The 27,984-nt window shown below is 39.7% G+C and overlaps 1 protein-coding gene across 1 annotated transcript in view; it reads right to left on the bottom strand.

The window, feature by feature from the left end:
• The window catches only part of AIG1 (androgen induced 1), a 126,397-nt gene that overhangs the window by 85,251 nt on the left and 13,162 nt on the right, over positions 1 to 27,984 (bottom strand). Inside the window, exon 2 of the mRNA XM_005150050.3 lies at positions 4,992 to 5,147. Within this exon, the coding sequence (XP_005150107.1) occupies positions 4,992 to 5,147 (156 nt within the window). The remainder of the gene's footprint in view (positions 1 to 4,991; positions 5,148 to 27,984) is intronic.

Raw genomic sequence — 27,984 nt, 5'->3', positions numbered from 1 at the left:
CACAGTAGGCACGACTGGCACAGTTCTGGCTTTAGGTGGGATCTAATGCTAGCATTGCATCACACCAAATGAATCTGAATAGGGCCAATGAAGGAAATCACAAAGGGTAGGAACTGAAAATCAGGGCAACTCCCCTTGGAGAACAGGACACAGGAGGCAATTGCACCACTGCTCACCAGCCACCACATCACCACAGATGTGTGCAAAATCTAGAACAGAGCGCTTTTGGCATCATTGAATCAGTTATGGAAATAACCCCTTTCCACTCTCTTCCTGATATTGGCCTTTATCTGTATAGCTCTGGAAATTTTCTGTATAGGGCCTTCCTTATACCCTGATATGGTCCAGGAGCACTTTTCAATTGAGATATCGTAGAATCATAGAATAGTTAGGGATGGGCAGGGACACCTCGCACTAAACCATGTCACTCAAGGCTCTGTCCAGCCTGGCCTTGAATGCTGCCAGGGATGAAGCATTCACAGCTTCCTTGGGAAAACCATTCTAGTGCCTCACCACCCTCACAATAAAGAATTTCTTCCTTATATCTAATCTAAACTTCCCCTGTTTAAGTTTGAGCCCGCTACCCCTTGTCCTACCACTATAGTCCCTAATGAAGAGTACTTCCCCAGCATCCTTACAGGCCCCCTTCAGATACTGGAAGGCTGATCATTAATATCCATTAGTAATAATAAAGAAGAAGGTACACCTATTCGGAGGCCTTGCCTGAGCAGAACAAAATGAACTTGAAAATATGCTGTTAAACTGCCAGAGGGGAGATTCAGATTAGACATTAGGAAAAAAGTCTTCTCTGTGAGGGTGGTGAGGCCCTGGCACAGTTTGCCCGAAGAAGCTGTGGCTGCCCCATCCCTGGCAGTGTTCAAGGCCAGGTTGGATGGGGCTTGGAGCAACCTGGTCTAGTGGAATGTGCTCCTGCCTGTGGTAGGGGGGACTGGAGCCAGATGATCTTTAAGGTCCCTTCCAACCCAAACTGTTCTATGATTCTATAAAAGTATTTTGTAGTCTGGTCAAATAATGAGGAATGTAGGAGACTGCAGCAAATGCCTATGCATCTTTTCTTTGGAATGAGATTCTCCATCAGCATTATTGATGATCTACAGAAGAGGGATGATCAACTTTTCTTTTGACTATACCAGTACAAAGAAATGAGAGATAAGAAAACATGTCTGTCTTTCTCTCTTTTGTATCATGGGTTTTAAAAAGATAAAAGTATAATATAAAGAATATGAGATAATTCTAGACTGTTCAGACTCAGACCCCAACAGGGCTATTAGAGCTATATGCTATAAAATACCAGTGGCAGAGTTTGTGATTTTCTCTGCAGCAATCCTTCTCCTAATACGTAACAATATCAATTTTCTTTCCTCTTCACATTTCTATTAATCAGTCTTAAACAACTAGAAATGCCTGTTTTATCTCTTCTTCCTCTTGTTTGGTACAAATTACATGAAACATATTGCTAAAACCATACACAGTTTACACAAAACACTAATTAACCACAGAAACTTGGCAACTTCGTCATCTATGTCAAACAAAGAAAAAAGTAGGCATAGTCTAAACCACTGGTGTAGTCTCTGACTTTTAAGTGTCTCGTATTTCTCTAGCAGTGTAAATTATTCCCCAGTATGAATCTCCTTCACATTGATAAATAGGAAACAAGTACAGCCCCAGTATAGATGAGAGCTGATAATGAATTTCTAAAATGTCTGTGCAAGCATTTTTCTTCAGTGGATGATTCCTGATCTCTCAGGCATTTGAACAGCACTCTAGGCCTTATAATGATCCAAAAAAAAAAAAAAAAAGGGCTAGGAAGTGTTGCCCACATTCTTCTTGTGGAATAACGCTTTCCTGCACAGAAAATTGTTCTATTGATTTCTAATCTCATTCCCTTAAGAATCATATTAAAAAAAGCAACAATAGGTGAACAGTAGTCATTATGTCCTTCAAAGAGGTTCATGTTTATTTCTTTATGCTCCTAAACAGCATGGTATGTTGGCAATTTGTCACCCTAAAGATACACAACGCTGAAGAGGTGTCATTTGCTGCAAAGATTTTGCAAGATTTGATTTGTAGCAAAGCCACCCAAGGAGACTGCACTTGGGCTGGTTCTTTACCCTCCTTTAGAATGTGGAAAGAGACTGGTGGTCAGACTTCCCTGGTGGCTTATATGTAGTATTTTTTTAGGAAGTACTAAAAATGAAATACTTTATTTTCTTACCTTTTTTTCTTTCTTTCACACATCATTGTTTGACTTGGGTGTGGAAATCCCTTTTCTCATCTGTTTTTCAGAACAAATCATCTCAAGGGCTTCAGTAAGCAGGAAATGCAGAAAAAAATTGTGTTGATTCGCTCCTGAAAAACTACCATTAGTGGGCTTTAAAACGTTCCCCTAGTATTTTCATTATTCCCTAAACATGCCCTGTGTAAAACACTGAGCACTAAAAAAAATTTAGATGTTAAGGTAACTGACAAGCACTTCAGCATGGCCACTGCTGTTACATTAGAATCCCAACAAGGATTTTATTCACATCCGTCTACTTTTTTGGTATGAAGGTTCCCTTGTGTTGCTACTGGGAACCACTGAAAAGCTCCACTGAGAGGTAGGTGAGTCTCAGAAAGAAAGTCTGCATCTGAACTTCTTCCATTCTTTCTTTTTTCTTTGGAGCAAGGAAGCTGTTCAGAAAATATGGGAAATGAGGGAACTTTTTTTTTTTTTGTCTGCAGACACTCTGGTGTTTAATAACTTCCTTCTAACAAGCACCTCCAGCATACAAAAATTTCACTGGGTATTTTCTTACACATAAACAGCTCTTTAGAGATTAAAGTCAGCCTTAGACGTGCTACTTTTGGGCCATGAACAGGACAAGGCTCTGGCAAGTGGCAGCTGTGGTAAAGTGGGTGCTGCTGGAGAGGATCACCTTTCAGGAAGGAGCTGAGACCAGTGTTAAGTTATGAAGTGGTGATGTTTGTTGCCCAGTAGCCAGGAGAAGAAACAGTGAAAACAACCTTTTCAGGCTTTCTTTGTCAGAAATGAATTAATATGTAGCAATCAACTGCTCCCCCTCACCACCACTTGAAAGGTTACCTTTGGAAATTGAAAGCATCTGTCCAACGAGTATGGTCACTTTTTGGTTTGTCTGGGGCTTTTTTGTTTAAGGCAGAAATGTTTCTGTATGAAAACCTTAGGAAAGTAGCTAGCTCAAGGTATGTAATGTGTCTTAGGAACTGCTAACTTGTAGAAGCTGTAACAGTACATCTAGTGCAGGCAATGGCTATCTGGGATCGCTTGCTTACTGGTAGCAAGGGACACAGCACCTCAAAGAAATGCACAGAGTTGCCAAGACAAAATAAAGCCAAAATTCTCCAAGGTCTTGGAAAGTTTTAAGGCTGGGAACACTGCAGTGGTGGAGGAGCACAGAGACAACAGTATGGAGCTGTAATAGTAGTAGGAGAGAATCCCTGAATCCTGAGTGGCGTGAAAGAGCCAAGGAGGATGTGCTCTGATGTATGTGAACGCTTACACTTCTAAACTGAAAAAAAAACCCACTTAAAATCTTTAAATAAAGGCTAATAATGTGACACTGTTCTCCTTCTTCACTTCTCCTATCTACACAGTAGGAAAAGTGTCTGCTGCCAATCACAATCACAACTACCTTTAATTCCCAATCTTCCTTAAAATATAAATGTAACATAGAAATCTCTGGACCCATAAAATACTTATTCGCAAGCCTGTTTATGCACAGATAATTAAAAAACTATCAGTCGATCCAATTTCTTCTATCACAGCTGGAGAATTGCAGTCTGTTACCACAACATGAACTGTGGCAACTCCAAAGAGGCAGGCCAGCAAGTATAGTTAGGGCAGGCTACCAGCTGGGGTTTTATGAAAGAAATACCTTCACATATGCTTTGCGTTTTCTAACTTTGCAAAAACATTCTGCATTTCTTCATGTATTGTGAAATCCCACATAAATGGTGAAATCACGTTTTGATGAAGCATCTTTGAATATATCAAAATTATAAATGGTAGAGCAATGTGTTAACTACTGTTAATTGACAGTAAGTGATTAGCTTTTGTGAAACAGTTCAACCTCACAGATTCCCAGGACTTATTTTTTTTTATGAAAAAAAGAAATTGCTTCTAGTGAATTTATTTTGAACTACAATTTCTGGAATTGAAGGCTGATCCTGAATTACAATAAATACAATACTTTAATGAAAGGTTCACACTTTTTCTAATGTAACCTAAACTTAGAATTAGACTGACACAGATCACACTTTCATGTAAAAACCCATGAAATTCTGGATTTTCAGCTGCTTTCAGAGTGTGGTATAAGACACGTAAAGACACTCAGCACTTTTTGCTTTTGAAAGCAATGTGCAGTGTCCCAGTAGAGCAGGATGTGATCCAAAGAATAGTTTCCTTTTGAAACAGACATGTAAAAATTTCTGTACCTCTGTGTGATCTTTTATATTACCGACAAACCTCTTCTTTTTTCCTACTCTGTTTCTTCTGTCAGCACTGAATGCCTCATGGGATTCAGAAGGAGCAACGTGGGCTTTTGCTTCCCTTCTTGCCCATGACAAAATGGCTTGCAGCCTGAACTCTGGTAGGTCATTAAGGTATGAAACATGCCACCGTCAGCACACTATTCCCAGTGAATGAACACATGGTACAGAAGAAGTCAAATTCATACTCAAAATGCTGCTGATACAATCTACATTTGAAACTACTTGCACAATCAAGTTCCTATTGTAAAGTACTTTTTTAATGAACCAAAAATTATTTCAGCAATACCAGTGCTCCCTTACACCTACAAAAAACAAGAGAGTAGTAAAATCACCTCTACCATTTTTCTCTATCTCCATAGCCTTTTGTGTAGATGTCAAAAAGCCTTTCAGCCAGAAAACAATCAGCAAATAACACTACTCACCCAGTTTGTAAAGACATGTCAGATTACTCCCATACTTACCACTCCAACAGGGAAAGCTAGAACAGCCATCATCCAGTCACGGAGGGAAATGAGCTTTTTCAGCTGCCTCTCTTGTTCTTGACTGTCATTTCCTTTAGTCAGAAGACTGGACAGGTCTGTCAAGACGCATATCCCAAAGAAGACTGCCTGGATAACCTGCAAGGAAGGGGAACACACTCCTGAGCACACTGACCAGTCCTTTGGCAGAGAGCAGATCGAACACAGGCAGGTGTAAAGAGTATTTGCCACAGAATTGACATAGGAATGGATAAACATCAGTCCCTTAAATATGGGTAGAGTTTGTTCGCATAGAAGTCAGCTGTGCTTCTAGACTGAAAGCCTTGCATACACCTTGTTTCTTATTTATGGGGAGAATAAATGGAAGTTCCAGAGGTGGGACTTGCAGACATGTGCCAGTCCCCACTGGACACTGAACTTCAGGAGTCCCTTCCTCCCCTACTTCACACAACATAGCCCCAAAGCCACAGAATTTGCCTCTGAGGCAGAAAAAAATGAAGAATACTCCCTGTAAAAAGAAAGGAAATTAAAAAGATGAGCAGTTCTTTCCCTCGCACCCGGAGGTCTTCCCTGGAGACCCTGCCTGCCCCAAACACTCCACATCCTTCATCAGGTGATGAAGGTGCCTGTAACTTCCTGAGTCATGGCCTGGGCTTTTCACATCTGTCACTACTTCATCTCAGGTAGCAAAGGACAGAACGAGCAAGCTGCAGAGGTTATTCAAGCTTTCTTTTTGTGATGGCAAGTTGGCATTTACCTCCCTTTTCCTTTTTTTACACTTACATGTTTGTGTGCAGTATTGTAAGATTACCTGTTATATTAAGATGGTAGTTTAATCACCTGAACCCACTGATTTGGTGCCAACATGACTTGATCTTGGTTTGATCACTGCATTTTCCTTCCTTAATTAGCTAAGTAAAATTGCAGCACATTAGCTCAGGAATGCTCTTGCCTGAGGACCTGCACATCCTTTCTAGTACAGTTCAGAGGAAGTGCATGCAGCTTGTTTACTCCCAGAGCTGGAAGCCCAGGTCACAAACCCACACACATCAGGTAAATTCAGGTAAAAAGTTAACAAAACACAGGCTTGGTTCCCAAATTGCACAGTGATTCATCAAAACCCATAAACATATGCTTAAAATATATACTACTTGTTTCTCAGAGTAAGCATGGAGTACTAGTTTAGAAGCCTTATTTGTACATCTAAGTGTTGCTCTGTCTAGGAGTCTCTGACTAAGCAGCAGACCATCCATAAGAAGCCGAATTTTGCAAAATGCATTTTACTATGTGCACACACCTTTGCACAATTTAGACTATAATAAGTAATGTAAAGAAAACCCCACCTTAGGCTAGGGGACACTGATTGGGAGGAAGGGAGAGGCAGAAGAAAAGGAAGGAAGGCAGGAAAGAAGGAAAAATCAAACAGATGTTGGCTACTAGAATGAAATGCAAAGATGTGTAATGGTTGGATGGATTAAAGCACATTGCTTTCTTCAACAATCCTTATATGACCCGAATTCTTGTAAATTCTGGCTGTAAAACTGTGAACAACAGACACTCAAATGGCCCCTGGATCTGCTTGCAATTCTGCTGCCGTTGCTCTGCCCTCTCCAGACTGTAGCTACATATCCTTTGCTTGATAAATAGATGAAGCAACATTATAAAACATTCCCTGAAGCCATGAAATGTGGCATACTAGTGCTAGAGCTGTATATTGTGCTAGAAAAGGATATTAGAAAAAGTGCTTCAAATGACTGCCTGAAAAATTTACCATCTTCTACAAAATTTCTGAAAAACTTCTTATATGGAAGTTGTTTCTCCTTAGAGCTACATAATCATATGAATTTCTAATGCACTTTGTCATATGTGTTTGAAATAAGCACTTAGTAGAAAAAAATGGTCCCATACTCAGCCTTGTTTTCCACCAAACAGATGGCCTATTTGGAGAGAAGGAATAGGAAAACTAATTATGCATTTGCTTGACTTGAGAGGAGATACGATACCATCTACCATTCACTCAAGAATGTGAATGCCAAAGAAGGAAAATATTTAAGACAGGGCTGGAAAAAAGTATACCTAACAGTAATGAGATCAATCTGGGTGTCAAAAAGTTTAGGCAGAGTACCAGGAAATATTTCCTAACAGTGAGCTCTGTCAGACCATAAAATAGTTTCTCAGAGGAAGTGGTGGAAGCCTCATGGCTTGAGTCACTCAAACCGATATTGGACAAAACACTCAATAATGTACTGCAGGGAACAGTATTACACTGTCAGGGCTTGGACAAGTGACTAATGGATTGTTTGCAGCTCTAACTATGATTCCCTGAAATGGTCTCTCTCCAAAGAAACACAGATTCAAACAATTACACACCCACTTTCTAAGGGAATTGAGACTGTACATCCACTAATCAATCACAAACTGAACAGCTTCTCTCCCAGTTATTCTGTTATGAACACACCACTTCAAGGGAGAATATAATGATATCATCGGGAACAGCTGAAAACTCGTAAAGGGAAAGAAAGTACCCAAAGATTTCAGAGAGTAAGTATAAAGTAAAATATTCCACAAACAGATTAACAAATAAAAATCTAAATAGGAAAGAGAAAATTACACATTTATTGAGAACATTCTGAGCCAATGAAAAAAATAATGCAGTATTCGGAGGGAACATTTCCAGATTATTCATGCAAGTAATGTATATACATTCATTCTAACACTTCTTTTCTTCCTAGTGCAAGAAAACTCTTCAGACACGTAGCAGGATTTAGGATTAGACTGAGGACCTCCAGAGCTGCATGAGTCTCTAGCATAAATTGAAGAGCCAGAGGCATAATGATTTATGTCCTTTGTGGGTCTGGCATAGGAAAAGTGCAGCATGCAGCTACTGGTGTTTTATGGTATGAAACGAATTTCTGAAGTCCCTGCTTCTCAGTGTGAATGCTGCTTAACAGATGCAAAAAGTTCACAGCAAGCGAGTAGAAACTCCCTCTAAACAATATTCTCCAAAGTGCCCTGGTGTTACCTCAGATTAGGATCACATTTTTAAAACAATGACCTTCTTTTGAAAATCTGCAGGTAGTGAATTTATATGTGAAACATCCCCGAGATGTTAAACAGTTAACTTAAAACAGTTTTCCCCTTGGAAATGTAAGCAATAACAGCACTTCAGAGGAAATACCTTCTAATTTTGTCTCTACGGTTTGAGGGAAAACAGTGATTTAGAAGATGACAAATACAGATTTCACAGAAAACAGCCATACCTTCCTTATAGATATAGCAGTGATAGAGTATGCAAAACCAAGAAAATAATGGAAACAGATAAAAAATAGTAACTTCCTGCTGACCCCATTTTCTCCATTGAAGCCTAGAGGCTGTTGCTACTATAGGTGATACTACAGTACCCATAAGCTGTGAGAACGTAATGACAAGTAATGAAAATAGCCATCCACAGGTGCACTTGTAACACAAAACTCTGAGCAGAAAAAATACTTCTTAAGTTGCTGCAGGAGAAAACAGAAGACGAATCCAAACAGCCCAGAAACCTTCTCAAACGATGAGACCTATTCAGATTACATGTCAGGAAAGATTGCTCCTTGTGAGCAATTAGAATAAAGTAAACTAATTGCACATGTCTGTCTCCTACAAGAAAATAAAAACTTGCTTCATATAACAGTTTTTCCACAAGGTGCAGGATAGCAGCTAGTGACCTCCCATACTCCCCCTCATTTAATTTCTTAGAGTCAGAGAGAAAATACATTTCCTTGTAAACCTTTCTTCAGGGCAGGGAGACTCCCTTCTACCCATGCCATGGGGCTCCACAATGCACACAGCTGAGGTCAAAGGAAATTCTGTCACTGCTCTTACCAAGGCAGAAAATTCCTACTAATTAATTGAAGTGTAAACAGCATGAAACAATATAATCTGCTACATGGAACTGTTACTTCTCTGTAAGGAATAGGGAAGAATTGTATTTTAAAGGCCAGAAGTAAAAAAGCAGTATCATCCCAGCAGATTCATTGACAGATGTTCAGTTGGGGATGCAGTCAGACCTTGTATCACATATTCTTCCCCACAGGCTGCAGTGCCATTGCTGTTTTACTTTTTGTTTTTGTTTGCTAAAGCAGGTTTCGATAACATCATAGGCCACTTCAACACAGAAAAGGAACACAGCCTCTGCCCATCAGAAGTTAGTAGCCTGAGAAACCACATACAGAACATACAGTAGGAAAGTAAGGGACAAAGGAATTAAAAAAGAGTAAGCCAAAGGAACACAACAGAAATTACATCTATTGTACTTTAAGCTGCTTGTTGGTTAGCAATCTTGAAATATATATTTAGCCTATTCCTCCTTTCACTTAAACAAATTAGAACTTAAACTCCACTAGTAAAACATGACACTTATCTCTATCAGAAGAGCCATTAGAAATGCAGTAAGCACACAGATGAGCCACCTTATAAATATCTAGCACTGCCCTCATCCAAAACAATGACTCATATCTCCCTTTACATCCTTCAGTGGAGAGAAGGCTCTTCTAACCAGGATGTTGCACAGGAAGACTAGTGCTTATGGGGAAATTTAACTTCATTTTCATGGTTTAGTCACATGACATGAATCAGCTTATAAAACATGCCTAATCCCTTACCATATGATCTAAGTTCAGGGACTTCTTTAAATACCACAGAACCACAGAAGTGTTAGGCCTGGAAGGAACCTCTAGAGGTCATCTAGTCCTTTCAGCATCTATTACAACTCACAATTTTCAGCACATGAAATAATAATACCTCCCTGATAAATAATATAACCATACTGCTTGTACCTCGTCCTTTCTTTATTCATCTTTTCTCCACTTAACCCAGGAAAAACCCTACTGTTTTACACTTAATGGAGAGGTTAAGTCTCAGCACATGTTGTCTTAACATGATTCTTGACTGTCTGGTAATGGCTTTCAAAAATGTGCGGCACAGTTCTTGGAAAGGTAATGTGGTTGGGCTAACAGTTTAAATGCAGTTTTGTTAATATTTTAGTACTTCCATAATAACAAATATTCCTTACTACAGCAAGCTAAGCTAAAATTTAGAAAACTTATCAAAAGCATTGTAATATTTAAAGGCAAAAAAGGGGCATATCTGGTTCTTTTAACATGGGTAAATACCAACAAATATACTGCTGTAGTGGACAACAATTCAAAAATTCATTTTAAAGTGCTACCGTATCTCAGCTGTGCTGCATGGATAGTATTTCCAACATGATCTCAGCAAGACAGAGTGCATGCCATCTGGCTCAGAAGTGCTAAGAGTGTGGAATCCACTACCACGCATTAAATGAAGAGATGAAGTGGACAAACACAGAGTATATAAAGCAATATGGACCAAAATTTGACCAGATGCTGAGAATGTGCTAAATTTTCTCAAATCTTTCATGCTCTTTTTAGGTGTGTCTCCAATACCATGTCAATCCAGCCTTCCTTCTTCCTCTAAAAGCTACAGGTATTTTGTGGATACTTTTGGGCTATAGATGAATGGGTATCTTACTTTGATCTCAGCTAATACACTCCAAGAAGCACTAAGCTCATTGTTGCAGTATGTAAGAAACTATTATTCTATTTTTATCTTTTGGATTTGAAATTGCTTTGACTAAACTCATTTTCTAATAATCCCATCTTCTTCCTTACTCTTTTGCATTTTGTATAGAAAAGCTGTCACTTTCTGTATCCTGCTTATAAGACAGTGTAATTTCATTAAACTTATATAATCCATTCAGCAAACATGTATAATACAGAATAGATTATGATTTTATTAGGTTATATGTTTTATGTTTTTCTTTGCCAATACTTAATCTTATTAGGATTATACACTATGCAGAAGGTTATGTCATTATTTGGCTTAAACACGAATTTTACACATTTTATCATGATTGGTACACTCCATGCAGCAGTGGCCTTGCAGTCAACCAGGCAGGAATGGAAGCTCTCTAGACAATGTTTGAGATAGCTAGCTAAGAAGGTAAGACTTGTTCTGCAGCTGTCTGTGCTAAAGTGAGCTTTAGGATAGGGTTTCCAATGCTGGAAAAGTCCCTAGCACTTTGGAAGTTAATTAACTCCAAAAGAAATTACATTTTATTCAGTAGACAACTTTCTCCAAAAAATGGCTTTCTTTAAGCTTCAGAAACTTCTGTATTGTACCTTTTTCATGTTTAGAAATAGAGTTTTAAAACCACTAGAGGGAAGCAATTCTGCCATCCCATTTGGAAACAAAACTACATACAAGTTTTTCAAAGTCAGAGTGACTGGGTTTGCTTTTTGTTTCTTTCCTTTTCAATGAATAAGGTAACAGCTGTTTTCTAAACGGATGAATTTAGAAAAGGCCATGACAGATGTATCTCAGCAATATGGTGACAGAGCTGGAAATTCAAAGAAGAAAGGCACTACAATCTTCTGAGACACACAGCGGCCTCAGTGCCACCCTACCATGGCTGCACAAAATAAAAGGTTTTAATCTGTTTTGCAAGTGCAGTGAAAGCAGTAATGAATGACTCCTCACACCAGTCCAGCAAGACAGGCTATTAAGTGATTTTGCTGCTCTCTACAACTACCTGAAAGAAGGATGGAGCAAGGAGGTGGTTGGTCTCTTCTCTCAAGTAACAAGTGATAGGACAAGAGGTAATGGCCTCAAGCTGCACCGGGGAGGTTTAATTGACTATTAGGAAAAAAATTTTTACTGAAAGGGTAGTCAGGCATTGGAACAGGCTGCCCACTGTGTGGTATATCACCACTGTGTGGTAGAATTACTGTCCTTGGAAGTGTTCAAAAACTGTAGATGAGGCCCTCAGTGACACTGTTCAGTGGTGATCTTGGCAGTCCTGGGGTAACGGTTGGTCTTTTCTCACCCAGTGGATTCTGTGATTCTATAATTGTCTCAGTTGGGCTATTCTCCCTCTCCCCAGGGAAGGTAAGAGAAGGAAACAGTGAGAGCTTTATCCCATCTCTTCAGCCATCCAACCTACCAAAAACACACAAAGCAAGTCATCTGCAAACCCACACAGTGAAAAATAGCTCAAGTCTCCAATCAGATTTATTTTCAGCTTCTGCTTAAAACAACTTTTCTTCCTCAGCTCACTGTGGCAGCAGCTGGAGGATAATTTATGAGGGCCAGGTAAAGTATAATTACTAAGATAAGGATGTTCTGTAATTAGACCACAGCAAAGGATGCTGCTATTCAAGCTTGAAAAAAAGAGAGGGCATAATTTTGTACATTAATTATAAAGCACGTGATTCAATGAAAGCTGATCTAACATGTTGTACTGTCCTCAAAACAAGACTACTCTTTACACAACATTTCAAGCAAGGCACTGTGTGTTACACTTGCAGTTCATGAGGGAAAGAAAAAAAAAGTTCTCATTATCTTACATCTCTAAAGAAAACATGGGAAAAACCCTGATAGAAGCTAACTGCATTTAAATTACATAATACAAGGGAGATTGAGAATTCACTACGTGTGTGGCATTGCAACCCCAGATGATAACACTTCAATGCTTTCACTGTCTTCCTCATGAATAAATCTAAAAGGAAATTAAGGATTTGTTTCCCGACTGTAGTTGATGAAAGCAAGGCAGAGAGAAACAAGCTGTCTGAGGTCGGAAAGCAAGGCAGCAGAGGGACAAACTCAGATGTCCTGATCTGTAGACATTCTCTAGGCATAAGATGTGGCTGTTTTTCACACACATCTGCACTCACTCTAACCATGATAGCCATTTCTACTGTTTACTAGCATTCCCAGCTTTCTCAAAGAAATAGCACAGATCTTTTCATTCCCTCCACATGCAGCTATACTACTATTAGCATAAATCCAAAGACTTTTCCCTTATACAGCTCATATTGATCATAGTTGCCACAGACCTTACTTGTTTTACTGTGCCTAAGTTTTCTAATGGTTAGATACTGTCATTCCGACCAGCTGATCTATTAATGCCAATCAATTTCAGTTACCATGGTCTCAAATATGATAGTTTTGAAGAGCTTGTCTATTATGCCATTTATACCTTCACTTGGTGAAGTTACACCTTAGTTCATAACAGCAAACATTGATTTTGAGCAATACTAGCACTGAATAAGTATTTTTAGTTTTTCATCTTTTTTTGCCCTGTACGAGTAAGTTCAATGAGCTGCAATTTCAGTGTGCCACACACTTGGCTTCCCAGCATCCTTGCAGGACAGAGCACTGGGCAGAACAAGCACAATCATCCCATCTGCTACCTGGAGACTGTCTTTGGAGAGAGTGTCTTGAAAAAGAAATGGCATGGAGCCCTGTCTTGCATTACGAACTCATGAAGGCAGGCAAAGCTCAAAGCTCTCTCACTCTTTCTTACTCTAACCAACATTTAACCATTTATTGAGTTTCCAAACTACTCTTTCAGACATTTCTGTTCACTGTATTTCTGTTTTGCTCACTACTTTTCATTTCACTTGCAAAAGGAAGAAATAGATTAACTGTAAGGAAGTTTAAATTTACATCCTCTTAAATATTATGGGAAGCCACTTTACAACATCTACGTGGCATCACACCGGGTTCCAAACCCATCAGATTTAAATGCTTTCCATCAGGCCATTGCACACTGGCTGACAAACAGTAAATATATTTACTTCATCAGTAAACACCACAAGTTCAATAATAAGCTGTCCTTTCTTCTCAAGAGACAAGAGGCTTAAGCAAAATCTGTTGTAGCGGTTAACAAAGTAGTAGATGACACCTGAAAAGAGACCTTTGCCTAAGTGCGGTACTGGTGACCAGTACTGTTGATGGTGAACATGCTGTTTTGGATTTTCCAGGGCAGGAAAAACACTCTCCAAGAGTAGCTTGTAGATGTGGCAGCCCAACCACCCCTTCCTAAAATAAAAGCATCTGTGCCTATCAAGGGACATAGCCTACTGGTCAGCTGGGCAGATCACATCAAGAGATGCCCAGGTATTAACTGTCCTCTGCTAAACCTGCAGACAGGCTGGAGGGGCTCCAGAAAAGGGCCACAAAGACCACAAAGGACTGGGAAACCTGGCATATGAGGAAAGGCTGAGAGAAATGTGTTTGTTTGGCCTAGACAAAAGAAGGCTTGGGAGACCTTATCACCATGTTCCAGTATTTAGAGGGTGGCTGCAAAGAAGACAGACTCCCTTTTTACATGGAGTCACATGAAAAAGACAAGGCAAGGGTACATGGAAAAGACAAAGGGGAAATGGGTAGAAGTTACTCCTGAGAAGATTCGAACTGGAAAAAAAAAATCACAATGAGATCATTCAGCCATTGGAATACTCTCCCCAGGGAAGTGCTGGATTCCCCGACATTGGACACTGTTAAGATTCATCTGGACAAGGTGCTGGGACATCAAATCTAGGTCATGCTTGCCTAGAAAGGTTGGACCAGATGATCCTGAGGTCCCTTCCAACCTGGTGTTCTGTGATTCTATGAAACCTTAGTGCTTCAACCCTACTGCTTCGGTGCACCAGGCAGATGTGCACACGTGCGCTCTGAACTAACCCTGTGGCTGTACTGGTAAGGCAGCTGGGGACAAGGGCTGTGTCCCTGCACATACTCTGCATGCTGAGTCACCCCAGGAACTCCCAGGGCAGTCCCGGGAACTCCCCAGCCGGTTTCTGTGGAGATGAGATAACTGACTGATAGCACAGGCACCAGCCCCAGGCAGTCCCAGCTCTGCCAGAGCAGTCCCAGGGATCGATGGAAGAACTCCCCAGGCAGTCCCAGTCCCTGTTAACAATAATAATCGACTGCGCTACCAGGACTGGAGATGCAGAGAGCTCCCACCAGTCCTGGGAGCAACCCAAACATGTCCTGCTTTGCACGCATGAAGTAAATGTGAAATGATAGATGCTATTTGGATATGTTCATCATAGGATAGGTTAGTTTTCTGCACATTCAGTTGTGATGATTTTAACTAGAAGCTTGTGTATGCACCAGAGTGTTGACATGGGACTGCAGGCCAGCTGGATGTTAAGAATTCACCAAACCACAGTTGGGGAAGTCTGATCCAAACCAGCTGAAAATGCTGTTATAAGGACATCTGCAATGGAGACTCCTATCACCACTTGGGCAGAGACTGGCCATACTGACAGAACAGTGACAACAGTAACAGAGGACTGTTACCTCATGCAGAACATCCAAATACATCTGTTTCTTTAGATAACACTTGAGCCAGTGTGTGTATAACATGGACAGACCAGTCTCTTAAGAAAACGAGAGCCTACCACCTGTAAGTTGGCCACAATGAAATCATATACAGATTTAAAACATAAACCCAGAGTATAAGGGCACTGGTTCAAATAAATGTGTCTGATACCACCGTCAGATTTTATGTAAGGTACCTCTAATTTATATAAGGTACCTCTGACTTGCAGAATACATACTCTTTTCCCAAAATACTTAACAAATTAATTCATTTTGGTGTTCTCCCCTGTTCCTCTTAACACAAAGATGCTGGCTACACAGATACTGTTCATAAATGTTAGTAGTATCTCTGCTATGCCCACTTACTTATGATCTGGCTGTAATCCACTACAGCTCTAGGCATAGACACCACTGCCACAGAGCAAAGACCTTTCCTGTCCAGGTTATCTGTAACCATGCAACATGAAATCTCACACCAGAGTCCCAGAGCAGAGCTGGTGACCGGCTCTGTCGGCATGCCTGTCCTGAGACATTCAGTCCTGATTAACAGTGAGACCAGGTCACATTCAGCCTCTAGGTTTGTATCGGCCAGGAATCCCATCTCAGAAACCTGTTAACAAATTTCATGTGTCACAGCCTGAGCAGGGATCTGGACCCCTCCACCCCCCTATCATGGGAGCAAGGCCCAGAAGTGGATGTAGAGCTGAGTCCCACCTGGATGCTGCTCTATATTACTGGCAATGCCAAAGTGTAGGATGTTCACCTGTTCAGTTGAACTAGCATAGGCGAGAGCCCTGAGATGTCCTTGGAGGCTTACATCAAGGTTCCAATCTTTTGCCTAGATTTCACAGGCAAAACTATCTGCTAAAATACTTTATCTGGAGCAAGAAACAGGAACTAGACACCAGGACTACCTCTCACTGTCCCATCCTCCTCCACACAACATGCAAGCTGGACACCCACTCTTCTTAAGTACAGCTCTTTGTGGATGCTGTCTTCCATTCTACTTTTAAAAGAATTGTTTTTCTTGGCAGAAAACCAACATATTATTCAGGTCTCACTGAAGAGCTCAGATATATCACATTTATTACTGCAACCTCAAGGAAGGCACATGACAGAGTTGTTTTCAGATTCCACTTGACTCAATCAGTTTACCTTGCTCTACCCACTCCACTGAAGGGAGGAAGCACGTGTGAGCTCTGGGCATAGCCAAAGCTCTGTATTATGCTGCTGTCAAGACCTGACCATTTGACTCCTTCATTTCTATTTATAAACACAGTTAGGTATTACAAGAGTCAGACTATTTAACCATGAAGACTGTCAAAGTAGGTAATGTATTGTGTCTCATAATTACAAACTGCCTGAGTGCTTAGCCTTTAGACTGCAAAGGTCCACTGCATCATAGCTCCAGTAACATCTTCAATGTACTCCAAAATTTTTGAAAAATGGACAACTGTGAAATGTCTATAAGGACCATACAAATTATATTTGCTAAATTTTCTATTGGTTAACTGCACTCAGTTACTAGATCTGATGCCAACTTAGGAAGAGCAATGCTTTACTGGAAAATGTAACTGATGACATTCATTTTAACCACTCAGCAATGATCTCTCATGGTATCCACATGGATGTATGCTCAGAGTGGTGTCAGCTTACTCCACTGGAAGTAGTTCTCTTGTAAATTGTTCTCCTTATGTATTGTGGTTTAAGGCCAGCTGGTAACTCAGAACCACGCAGCCGCTCACTTACCCCTCTCCTTCCCCTCTCCTCCAGGTGGGAGAGGGAGGAGAATGGAAAGAATTTGTAAACCCAGGACATGTATTCAGGGTGCACATGTGCATCCACAGTATGATCAAAATTAGTATTGCATTTCAAAGAACCAAGTACATCAAAATTAGTATTGCATTTCAAAGAACCAAGTACTTAGTGTAGTAGCAGCTACAACACAGTTACTGTTTTCATGAGGACCATGACATTTTATTTCACTCAGTGAAGGCAATGCTTGTATCTGTTTCCAAAATATCTGAGTTAGAAAACTAATAGCATTTAAATGCACTAATACTGGTTACTAAACTGATTTTGAAAACTGTAATAAAACCTATACCAAGTATGGCAAATCTAATACAGGTACAAAAACATCCTCTTTTGAGAGGAGAACACTGAAACAAAACAATAACCTAGAAAATGAACATTGACTCCAAGTTAAAATACCACAGCATGCTTTCCTATGAAATTGTATTAGTTAATCTTTTGGAGGAAAATACAAATTAAATACTGCTTTGATTTCAAATGCTTGACATTCAATCATTAACCTGCACATATGCACTAAGTAAAGTAAAAGCACATTCTATTTCTCTAGGAAGAGATTTCTTTTAAAGAGGCAGGGTTTATCCAGTTGTGGGTGTGGTCAAAACATATACTTCATTCAAAAGCAAAATATGATATATCATCTCAATACAACAGTATTATCATTAATATAAAATTATAACTTCAGGAATTTAATGTCTGTAGTTAAAACATTTGTGTCAATGCCAGGATAACAACAGTACATCAATGCATAGTCAATTTGAAAAGTAAATGCAAAAAATGGACAGTAGAAATGGTCATATTCTAATCAAGCTTTTATCAGCCTTGTACACTAGAAGGTAAACCATCATATGCCTTCCATATTGTGTCTTTAGCTTAGCAAGTAGGAATGGCAAAAAAACAAAATAAGGGTAAGAAAATGTCCGTAGAGATACTATTATAATGCTGTAGTAATAGTGCCATATGCAGACTGATTAATTTTTCTAAGTTTTCAGACAGAAGATAGAGTATTAAGAAGGCCTCTTGCCTCCCTAAGCAATTACTCAAGAAATCAGAGAACAGATCTGAAAGGATCTCACATACTTAATTCTGGGTTTGCCTTCACTTTAAAGCACCTAGACACTTTGCATTTATTTTGCTGCTAGATGCAAAGACAGCGAGCTTCAGATAGGGACTTCCTCTTCAGCATTAGCAGATCTTTACCAACTTTTGGAGAAATATAAAAGTAGTAAGGGATCACAGAGATGATCTTTGTTTCTTACCCATCCCTTATTTTTATGATTCTAAATGTCACACAGAAAGGGGAGTCTACATGAACTGTCATAAACCAGTCAATGTAATGGTATCATTGTACATAACTTGGCAATATAAATTGATTGTATACAGCAATACTTATATCAAGCTGCAATTTTTATTTAAGCCAACAGAAAATCATAAAGTAGAAACCAACTGATTGCTGGCTGTATTTAATAAAATCCAGCTCTGTCCTAAAAACAATATAGTTTGCTACCCAGTTTTTAATGTCTTCATTCTTCATAATAAGAATCTTTTGTAAATCACTAATAAAATAGATTTTCTTTACAACACAAGTTATTCAGATGCAAGAGATGAGTAAGATTCACAACTGAGATGCTCCCTATCAGTGGCTATTTCATAAAAAGGCAGAAAGGTACATCTGTTAACTTCAGTGTTGCATAATAGTACAGGAAGAGCAACCAAGAGCAAAGCAGGCAAATCTACAGTAACTCAAAATCTTTGTAACTCAAACCAGCACTTTAAATTCAGCTTGAAAAAAAATACAGGAAATGCTACTGTAGCTGGACAAAACAAAAACAAAACTAATTGTTTTTGCAGCCAGATACACTTAGTAAGCACTCCTACATTCTGCAAGACTTCCCACTTTTGGATGAAGCCCCTGCTAAAGAAAACTGTAGAGAAATAAGGCCTAAGGCATTGGTGCTATGTGAGCATCACAAAAAGCATCACACTGAATGCATCACAACTAGTCAACTACAGCCAGAAAAAAGGACTCGATAGTATTCTGGAATGTCAGCAGGCTTGTAAGGCCCAAACCCAAGCAAAAGAGTGGCAAACACTTCCCCTAAAGAAATAAAATCATGTCTTTTTTTACTATACTTTATGTTTTATTACATTAGAAAATAGTGAATAAAATTGCACATTTATTTTATTTCTGATAATTACCATGACTGGTGACAGGCTGGAATATGCTAAAATTTCTCCAAGCAGAATTTTTAACAGTTTTATCTAAATAAATTAACTTATTTAAATGTGTTGCACATGTAAAGAGGAGCTTAAAAAAACACATTACAAATTTAAATCTGACATACTGAACACATGAAATGTTTTCTGTAGTATGTAAAAAAAGATACAGTGTTCCTTTTCACCATGCCCTACAAGATTTTACAGGTAGTAGATATTATCCTCCCACATCTCACTGTCATTCGTAGGTGAGGAGGAGGAAAACCAGCTTTCCTTTCCCACTTTTCAACTCCCAGTTGGTTTCTCAGTGAAATGATTTCTCTTTATTCTGTGTGAATGAAACAGTTATTGAAGTAAACTAATGAATAACAAGAAGAAATACTTTCTCTGCATCTGCAGAGATTAGGGTTGTCCAAAACCACCAATTAATACCGAAGCAAACTCAGACTCTGTAGCTTAACCATTCCGTTTGGTAGGTCTGTGCTGCAGCTCCTCTTAAAAACTGCAACACTCCAGCAAGATGTAACAAGAATTACTGAAAAACCTGCATATGTAGTCCATGCTGACAAAAGAAGCCAAAACTGGGACACCTAAACTGGGATACATGACAGAAAATGATATTGGGATACATAACAGATAATGACTGTGTTGTATTATCACAGATTCAGCAAACAGGATTACCACCAGTGAGATCCTTAAGAGACAATGTGATTGAGCAGTTCCACAATACAACAGAAAGAGATGGATGCATAACTGTCTAGAGTATTAACATGCCAAAGAGGTTTTCAGCCTATCAGTCACGACTCAGGTGGACAAAGTCCTAAGAAACCTGGGTCAGTGTTGAGCATGATCTGGGAAAGGGGCTGGACTAGATGACGTCCTGGCTTACTTTACAACCTGAGAGATTACACCAAGTTTGGGGCTTCACATAAGGAAAAGTGTTTAGTCTTGTCAAGGACTGTGAAATCTCTTCCTTGTCTGCAAAACACAGGTATCTCTGGAACGACTCCAGCTGATCACAAAATCTTAAACACTTCTGAAGTGTTATCACAATTTACTGAAGGACTTTTCTTATAGTCGTTATACGTTTAAGCTTCACATAAGGGTACTGGTGCACAGACACTCCAGCAATAGTACTTGCTCTTGTACAAGTGCCTCCCTGTTGCTAAGACTTCAAACTTGTTATTCAATCTGTGGGGAAAAAAAAGGAGTCAGGGGACACAAGCCCTTGATTTGAAGAATTTTTTAACTTAAATTTGCATAATAGACTAGTATGTACCCTGTAGCAACTGACTGCTATTTCATTTGTTCATACAGAAACAACCCTCTATCCACATTTTGTCATCCATCTAAAACTGGAGATGATTCTACAATTGCAACATCTGCAAAGACTAGCTAGGCAAGGCTCACCCATTAGAATAAAGATAAGCTATTTGTGCACGTTTAGGCATGTACCTGTTACTGACAGAAAGAGTGAAGAAAAGTTATTCACTATTCACTATTTCACTGCCATTTGCTGCCCAAACATGTCGGGAAGTTCTTACATACACACACACCAGTGCAGATTCTTAATGCTACTGTTTCATTTTTCAAATGTAATCACAGATGGATCTCTCATCTCAAAATCTATCTCCATGAACCCAGAAGACACTGAAACCAACAGCTGTGTCTTTTACATATAATTTTACAGATTACTGTTTCCCAGTCATATAAAGAAATTTGACTCATATCCTGTGTCCAACTTTTAGTTCACATTAAAGTGATGCTATACATTCTTTGGTGAGGTCCCCATCATGGTATTTTCTTCCTGGATCTCTCCAAGTCTTGGTGTCAAGCAAACAAACCAATGCAGCTTTTAACCAAGATGCACAATGCTGATAAAAAATTGTCACTTAACTACCTGTAAGGCAAGCTGCATGCAAAATGCAGCACTAATGTATTTTCTTGAAAATGCTTATTAAAGTTTTGTAGGTAGCATTTCCAAAGGCTAATGGTATATCACTGATGAGCTTAATAACTGCAGGAATATTTTAAGGACCTGAACTTCCATAGGTTGTTGTTGGCATCTCTGTGCTATGTACACATGACACTAACAAACTAGGATGATAGTGGTTTATTTTCACTTTCTGAAGTCTTTGGTCAAATGTAAGAGCAAAATGCAGATACAGTTATTTTCTCTGTTGCTGTAAAGGCTGAAAGCAAAGCTTCAGTTTTTCTTGGGATATTGGAGTCTTCCAGTCTTCAAAAAATTGGATAGCCTCAAAAGTAGTTTACTATTCTTCACCATTGCTTCTTAATACTAGAGAAAGAGCCCTGTATCTTAATGCCTGTTTATGGTACCATAATCCTATCTATTGTGGTCTGCAGAGATATATTCAGCTAGGAGAGGACAAGGAGGCTGTGGTAGGAGGGACTGTTGCTACCTCCCCCCCCTTACAATAAATCCTGCCCTACACATCTTACACATACTCCACAAAAAAGATTCAGCCATTCTCACTGCATGCCATTATTTTTCCTCCTTCGTTTCACTCCATAGTACCTTCTTGGTGGGATCTCACAAGTATGCAATGCTCTTTGAGCTTTCTACTTGTCCTGGTTTTGGCTGAGGTAGAGTTAATTTTCTTCAAAGCAGCTAGGACAGGATTTGTGCTGAGAACAGTGTTGATAATACAGGGATATTTTAGTTATTGCTGGGCAGTGCTTGCACAGAGTGAAGGCCATTTCTGCTTCTCACCCCACCCAATCAGCAAGGAGGCTGGGGAAGCTGGGACATGACACAGCCGGGACAACTGACCCTAACTCACCAAAAGGGGATTCCACACCATACAACGTCATGCTCAGTATACACAGCTGGGGGAAGAAGAAGGGAAAGGGGACATTTGGCATGATGGTGTCTGTCTTCCAAGTAACCGTCACCCTTTTGGAGCACTGCTTTCCTTGGGATGGCTGAACACTTGCCTGCCAGTGCAAAGTAGTCAATGAATTTCTTACTTTGTTTGCATGTGTAGCTTTTTACCTGTTAAACTGCCTTTATCTCAAGCCAACCGTTTTCTCTCTTTATTGTTTTAATTCTCTCTCCCATCCCATGAGGGGAGAAGTGAGCAAGTGGCTGCCCGGTGCTTAATTGCCAGGTGGGGTTAAAACACAACACCATTCTACTAATGCTGAGAGCTACCTAACTGTACCCACAGCAAAGATTTGGAAAAATCTCACTTTTTCTAATCATATGTGGCATGAAATGAATATGTAAAGCCTATATGAACTACTTTCAGGTAAGTCACACTGAAGATCCACAACCGAGTCTTATATCCCCTGTCAGGTAAAATTCAGATGCTGTCTTATTTTATTTCACTTTTTCCTTGATGTTCAGAACATTTGATAAATACATGGATGTTAGCGTCATATCCTACATTTAAATGAAAAGTATCCTCTAATGCAAGTAAGCAGAATTGTATTACCAGTTCATCTGAAGAAACTGAAGAAAAATTACAGCTAGTAAGTATTACAGATAAGTCTATACAACCTTTTAACATTTACAGCAAGGACTTCAAAATAAACTGAAAAGGAAATCTGCTAGAATTCATAGCACAAGTTACAAAGCACTGGAAAATCATATTTTATTACACCTCATGACATCATTGAGAGAAGCAATAACAGCTGATTTTATTGTCACATTTTATAGATAAACTGAAGCCCACGGTTTACTAACTCTCCTGTGATGACATGTTGAAACTCGGGATATTCTGGAACAAGAAGACAATCCAAACTTTTCTGAACAAGACTCACTAAATAATCCCTTTGCCCTTGATAGAAGACAGTTGGCAGAAATTCTTTAAGATTTGAATTCCTCCCTCCATTACAGACATCTTTGAAAGGTCACACTTATATATAGAAGTACACATTTCAAAATAAACGCAACTTGCATCTTCCTCTTGCTAATAAAGCCATGCCCATATGATAACTTGCAGATCCTGGCAACGAGAAGAAAAGTTGCACTACAAATTTAAAAGTCATCTCCGTGCTTCTGCTTGTCTGTCTAACAGATTAAACGTGCATTTCTAATTGGCATCTGTCTTATGGAAGAAAGCTTTCATTCAGCCTTGGTCTAATTTTCTATGCCTTGAACCTTCAATCTCATCTACATCTACACATAAAGTGAAGATGCTAGCAATATAAAATGATAATGATGTGCATTCATATTACTAAGATGCAAATGGCAATACAGGATGCAAGCTAGAGGCCTTAAAACTGGATGAAGAATGCACAGAAGCTTAAGCACTATCAAAGCTAAATCCTCATTTGGAATAGTAGGACAACAATAAAACTAGCATAATTTTCAAAGTAAAACTGTCAAAAGCAAATTTGGACTATGATTAATCAAGAATACAAACACCTAAAATTCTTTTCCTGCCATGATTGTTTACTACTAATTAAGCAGAAAATATTTTTCACACTCCATTTGCAGCAACATTTTCTGTTTGAAGTGTTGTAAAGATGTTGTGTTTGTCCTACACAGAAACAAACACTTGTAAATTTCCCTTTTTGATGGTTCTACACTTTGATCAATTCAGTTCCTTTCATGGCTTTGGGAAAACTGGCATTTAGAAATACATTGAATTTCCTGAGAACTGGCCACATGAAACATTTGATGACCACTAACTTTGGCTCTTTGCATTCTTGTCCTGTGTCACAGTTGAGGCAAGATAAAAATAAAGCTGCAGAGAAGTCAGATTAAGGATGAGTATCATATTGCTTCCTTTTGTTGCTGTGTCTCTTTATAAAATATTTGGACATACTTGGTGAATGGAAAAGGTCTGAAGCATGGTTTGTGCATAGACCTGCCAGAAAACAAAGAGGGAAGGAAGGATGTTTATAATGGAAGTAGGCCTGACTGCTGTAAGCTCAAATCAGAAATCACTTAGGATGTAGATTTTCAAATGATAAAAAGTTGGAAGTAGCTGCCATAAAATTAGATGAAAATGGCAGCTACTCTCAAAATTAGGTGTGTCTGGAAGCTATCTACTACATTTAACTGGCATTCTGCGGAAGCAGATACACAACCTTATCTGAGTGTAAAGAGCAAAGGTAGTCTTCTAGTGATGGGTTCAGAGCAGGATGAACTAAGCAGTAGCACAGAGTCAAACAGCAGACGCCAAAACCAACTCACTGACTCTACAAGCTTGTTATTAAGGTTCACTCATGCCTTTTTGCTATTCTTCTAACAAATGACTTTGTATCTTCAGACTTTCTCTTTAGACTAGTTTTCTTTAATTAAGTCAAAGACCTTTTTAGACCAGATTGATACTAGGAAATTACTCAGAAAAGATTAATGTCATGCTCTTGGATGGGAATGTGAAAAAAGTGCTCATAATAAAACATGTTTGGAAAACATTCTTGTGAGAAAAAGAATAAGCCATAAACCCTTACTGTCCCCAAAGAAAAGTGTTTATTAATGAGATTACTGAAAACCATAAATATAAAGAAATATAAAACCCCAAAGAGGTCCTGAATTAATTAGACACAAACTCCACTTCACCACATGAATACAATACTTTGCGGTGTATATCCCATGTTGTTCTTGCCTTTATATTTAGTCATAAGTACATATACACATACTCTCTCTCCCTCTCATGTACCTCACTGGGCTGGAGTTGGCACTGACCTTTTTTCCTGAAGGAAAGTGATATAGCCTGCAGCTATGATAGCTGGATGTCCTCATATACTGCTCTAGCTCAGGGACTACAGCCTGCCTTTACAAGGACGGAGAGGAAAACTCAGAGCCCAACCCCTGCACAAAGGCCGGTGCCCAGGAACCCATAGGCAGAGTTTGGCTGGAAGGCCTCATCTATCTGCCCATTACTGCCCATCTCCCCTGGAAAGAAGAAGGTGAGCTGCAAATGCACCTCAGGCCAAGATGTGCCTTTGGGCGACCCCTCGAACATTGCTGCCGAACAACAACACCAGAAGCAACAAAACAGGGACCCAAGGGACTCCAGGAAGGCTGCCCGAACACATGTTCCTCTCCAAAGCATGCACACAGCCGCCTTAGCCCAGCTTTCGAGAATGATCCTTCAGGCAGAAGAGTTCAGCTCAGGAAAACAGGGCCTCGATCTATGCAGGTCCAGGACTGTCAAAGCATACTTCCTTGCAATCTCCTTCACTGCAACTCACCGATTCTTTATGAACTTTCAAATAAATAATGAGTACTGCAGAAAAAGCTGTCCAGCAGAGTGAAACAACAACACACAGACACAAAACGCATTCCTCATTTTTCTCCCCATTCAACTCCGCAGCTACATGAAGAGTGTAGCACAGTAAACAAGTGTCGTCCTCCTCCTCAACACACTTCAAGTCATTCTTCCCACACACAGCTGCCACTATCATGCATATTTCAAAGCCTCCATCTGGGCTTGACAACTGTACCTTCCTTTTTTCCAGCCAACAGAAATACACTTCCTACTCAAACAGGCATGGATGACATCGCGCTGTTTATTTCAGAAAAAAAGCTGTTCCACAAGTAGGTCATGTGGGTGGAAGCCCCCATGCTAACCTACATGTTCACTGTGGAGGTTACAGCTACCCTACATTCTTTTTTCCCTCTTTCCATCTAGAATGAGGATTCATGGTACTTGTCCAGACTGCTGAATGCCCCATACTGCTAAATGCCTCATACTTCTGGATAAACACCTACTCCTCATACAGGGATTAACTTCACAGTACACAGCCAACAGGTTCAACATTTCCCAGATTCTTCATTTGTGCTACATGTGCTACACAGTGCAGGTACACCTCCTTCTGTTCAGAAATATGGCAATAACCCCCACAGCTGTTGAAGACTGAGGTTATCCTGAACTCAGCATACACAGGGGCCAGTCTGAGGCCTCCTCTTTTTCTCCTGAAGGTCAACTCTCTCTGCTGCAGCTATCCCCCTTGATGCTCTGCTGCAGTAACCACCCATTCTGCACCCACAATAGCAGCCTACATCCTACCATTTAAATAGCTGTGTCTCTTCCTTCCTTCCTTCCTCCCTCATCAGCAGCCTGGACTCAATTCACTCTTCCTGTATCATCAAATACACCTTCCTACATTCATTATGCTAACAAGCACTCTGCCTCCCCCCATCTCTTGCTCTACAGCAGCTTGATAGGCACAGGCTGAGGACAGCATCTGCTGCAACACTATGAAGAGCTGAAGCCAAGCTAGGCTAGGGCTCTTATCTTGGAGAGCAGAAGGCCAAAACAGGAGCCAATTGCTCCTGCTCCAGAAAGGGGTAGCATGTGCCTTCATTCACACCTGACAGCAATATCCACACACTTTCCATCCCTTTGCAGATAGCAGTCACAGCAGCTGAGTCACTGGGTGAGATGGGACAAACTGGAAGTGATGTTTGATTATCTGGACAATGCTGCTTCAATAGCCAGTCTCAACTTCAGCCCCATGACAATGCAAAAAACTCCCAAAAGCTGAATCAGAGTAATCTATGGACAGCCTCTGTCTCACAAATCATCTCCTGGATCACCTGAGATAAACAATGTTTTAACATACAGATTACACAACTAAGAGAATTCCTTTAGGATTTTAGTGACTATATATGTCCAGCCAACTTTAGTGTCTTGGATGCTGGGCTCGCATTTGGTTTGAATCACACCCCTCTGCAGAGATGGTGTAAGGCTTAGTTAGTTAATATTTCCCAAGTCCTTTGAAATCTTGTAATAAAAGATCTCAAAATGCAATGGTACCACAAAGCAATTTTACTCTTAGTATGATACTTGCTACCAGGATTTATTAATTTTGTCCTAAAGGGAAATCGGAAGATCTCCATTTACATGTGCATTGCTTCCTTCTTGGAAGATGGGAAATGAAGGAGATAATACAAAAATAAGTATCCATAAAGAGAATGGACAAGAGCTGCTATTTGTTATAGGCAGTCTTCAGCTGTTTATTCTATTTACCTATGCCTTCTTTTGGGAAGACCACCAAGGAAGAAAACTCCGAACTCCAGTGTAAAGATCTTTCTGCCTAGAGTACTCATTAATTTTAGGTTATATGGACAGAGATGTGGCCTAGATCTTCCACCACTTTGCAGCTACTACCTGTCTTCCTACTTTAACAGCATTTCCAACAGACTGAGATATGGCCTTAATTTTCCTTAAGCTGATCATACAGGTTTTAAATTTTTTCTCTGATATTTGTCATAGTGCTTTGGAGGTCACCCAGGCATTTTATGCAGACCTCTGGTACACTTAATCATTTCAGTGGCTTTCTGCAGTAAATCAGGAGACATTATATTAATAAAAGATGGGGCTGTTCCAGGTCTGATTCATAATGCTGAATCCCCATCTACCTGGCTTTAAAAGAGTCCTTTAAAAAGGTCAGTTTACTCTATGGAATTCTAAATATCAAGGATACGTCTTTTCTCACACAAGATATATACACTTGAGACTAGCACCCTGAAAGGTACAAAAGACACTGAAGTGATTCAGAATGAGAACACATGGCTGTCTGCACCACAATGTAGCCAAAGAGACCTTGTCTGAAAGCACACCACTGAGACACAGGCACACCACAGAAATAAGCATCTCAGGCTTACCTCCATCACTGCACTTCTTTGTCTGGCAAACACTGTTTAGTAACATTCATTGAGCACAAGATCAATGGCAGGCAAAATACCAGGACTAAGAGGAAAAGACTGACCAAAAGTAGACTTTGCTTGTACCATATTATTACTATTTGGTTAGTTCTTCAAAATACTTATTAATTCCTGCCATCAGCATGT

This window comes from Melopsittacus undulatus, chromosome 3 (assembly GCF_012275295.1).
Source record: "Melopsittacus undulatus isolate bMelUnd1 chromosome 3, bMelUnd1.mat.Z, whole genome shotgun sequence".
In the NCBI taxonomy this organism is placed as follows: domain Eukaryota; kingdom Metazoa; phylum Chordata; class Aves; order Psittaciformes; family Psittaculidae; genus Melopsittacus; species Melopsittacus undulatus.
Note: the sequence above shows the minus strand (reverse complement) of the source record. Positions and strands in the feature narration are given on the sequence as shown.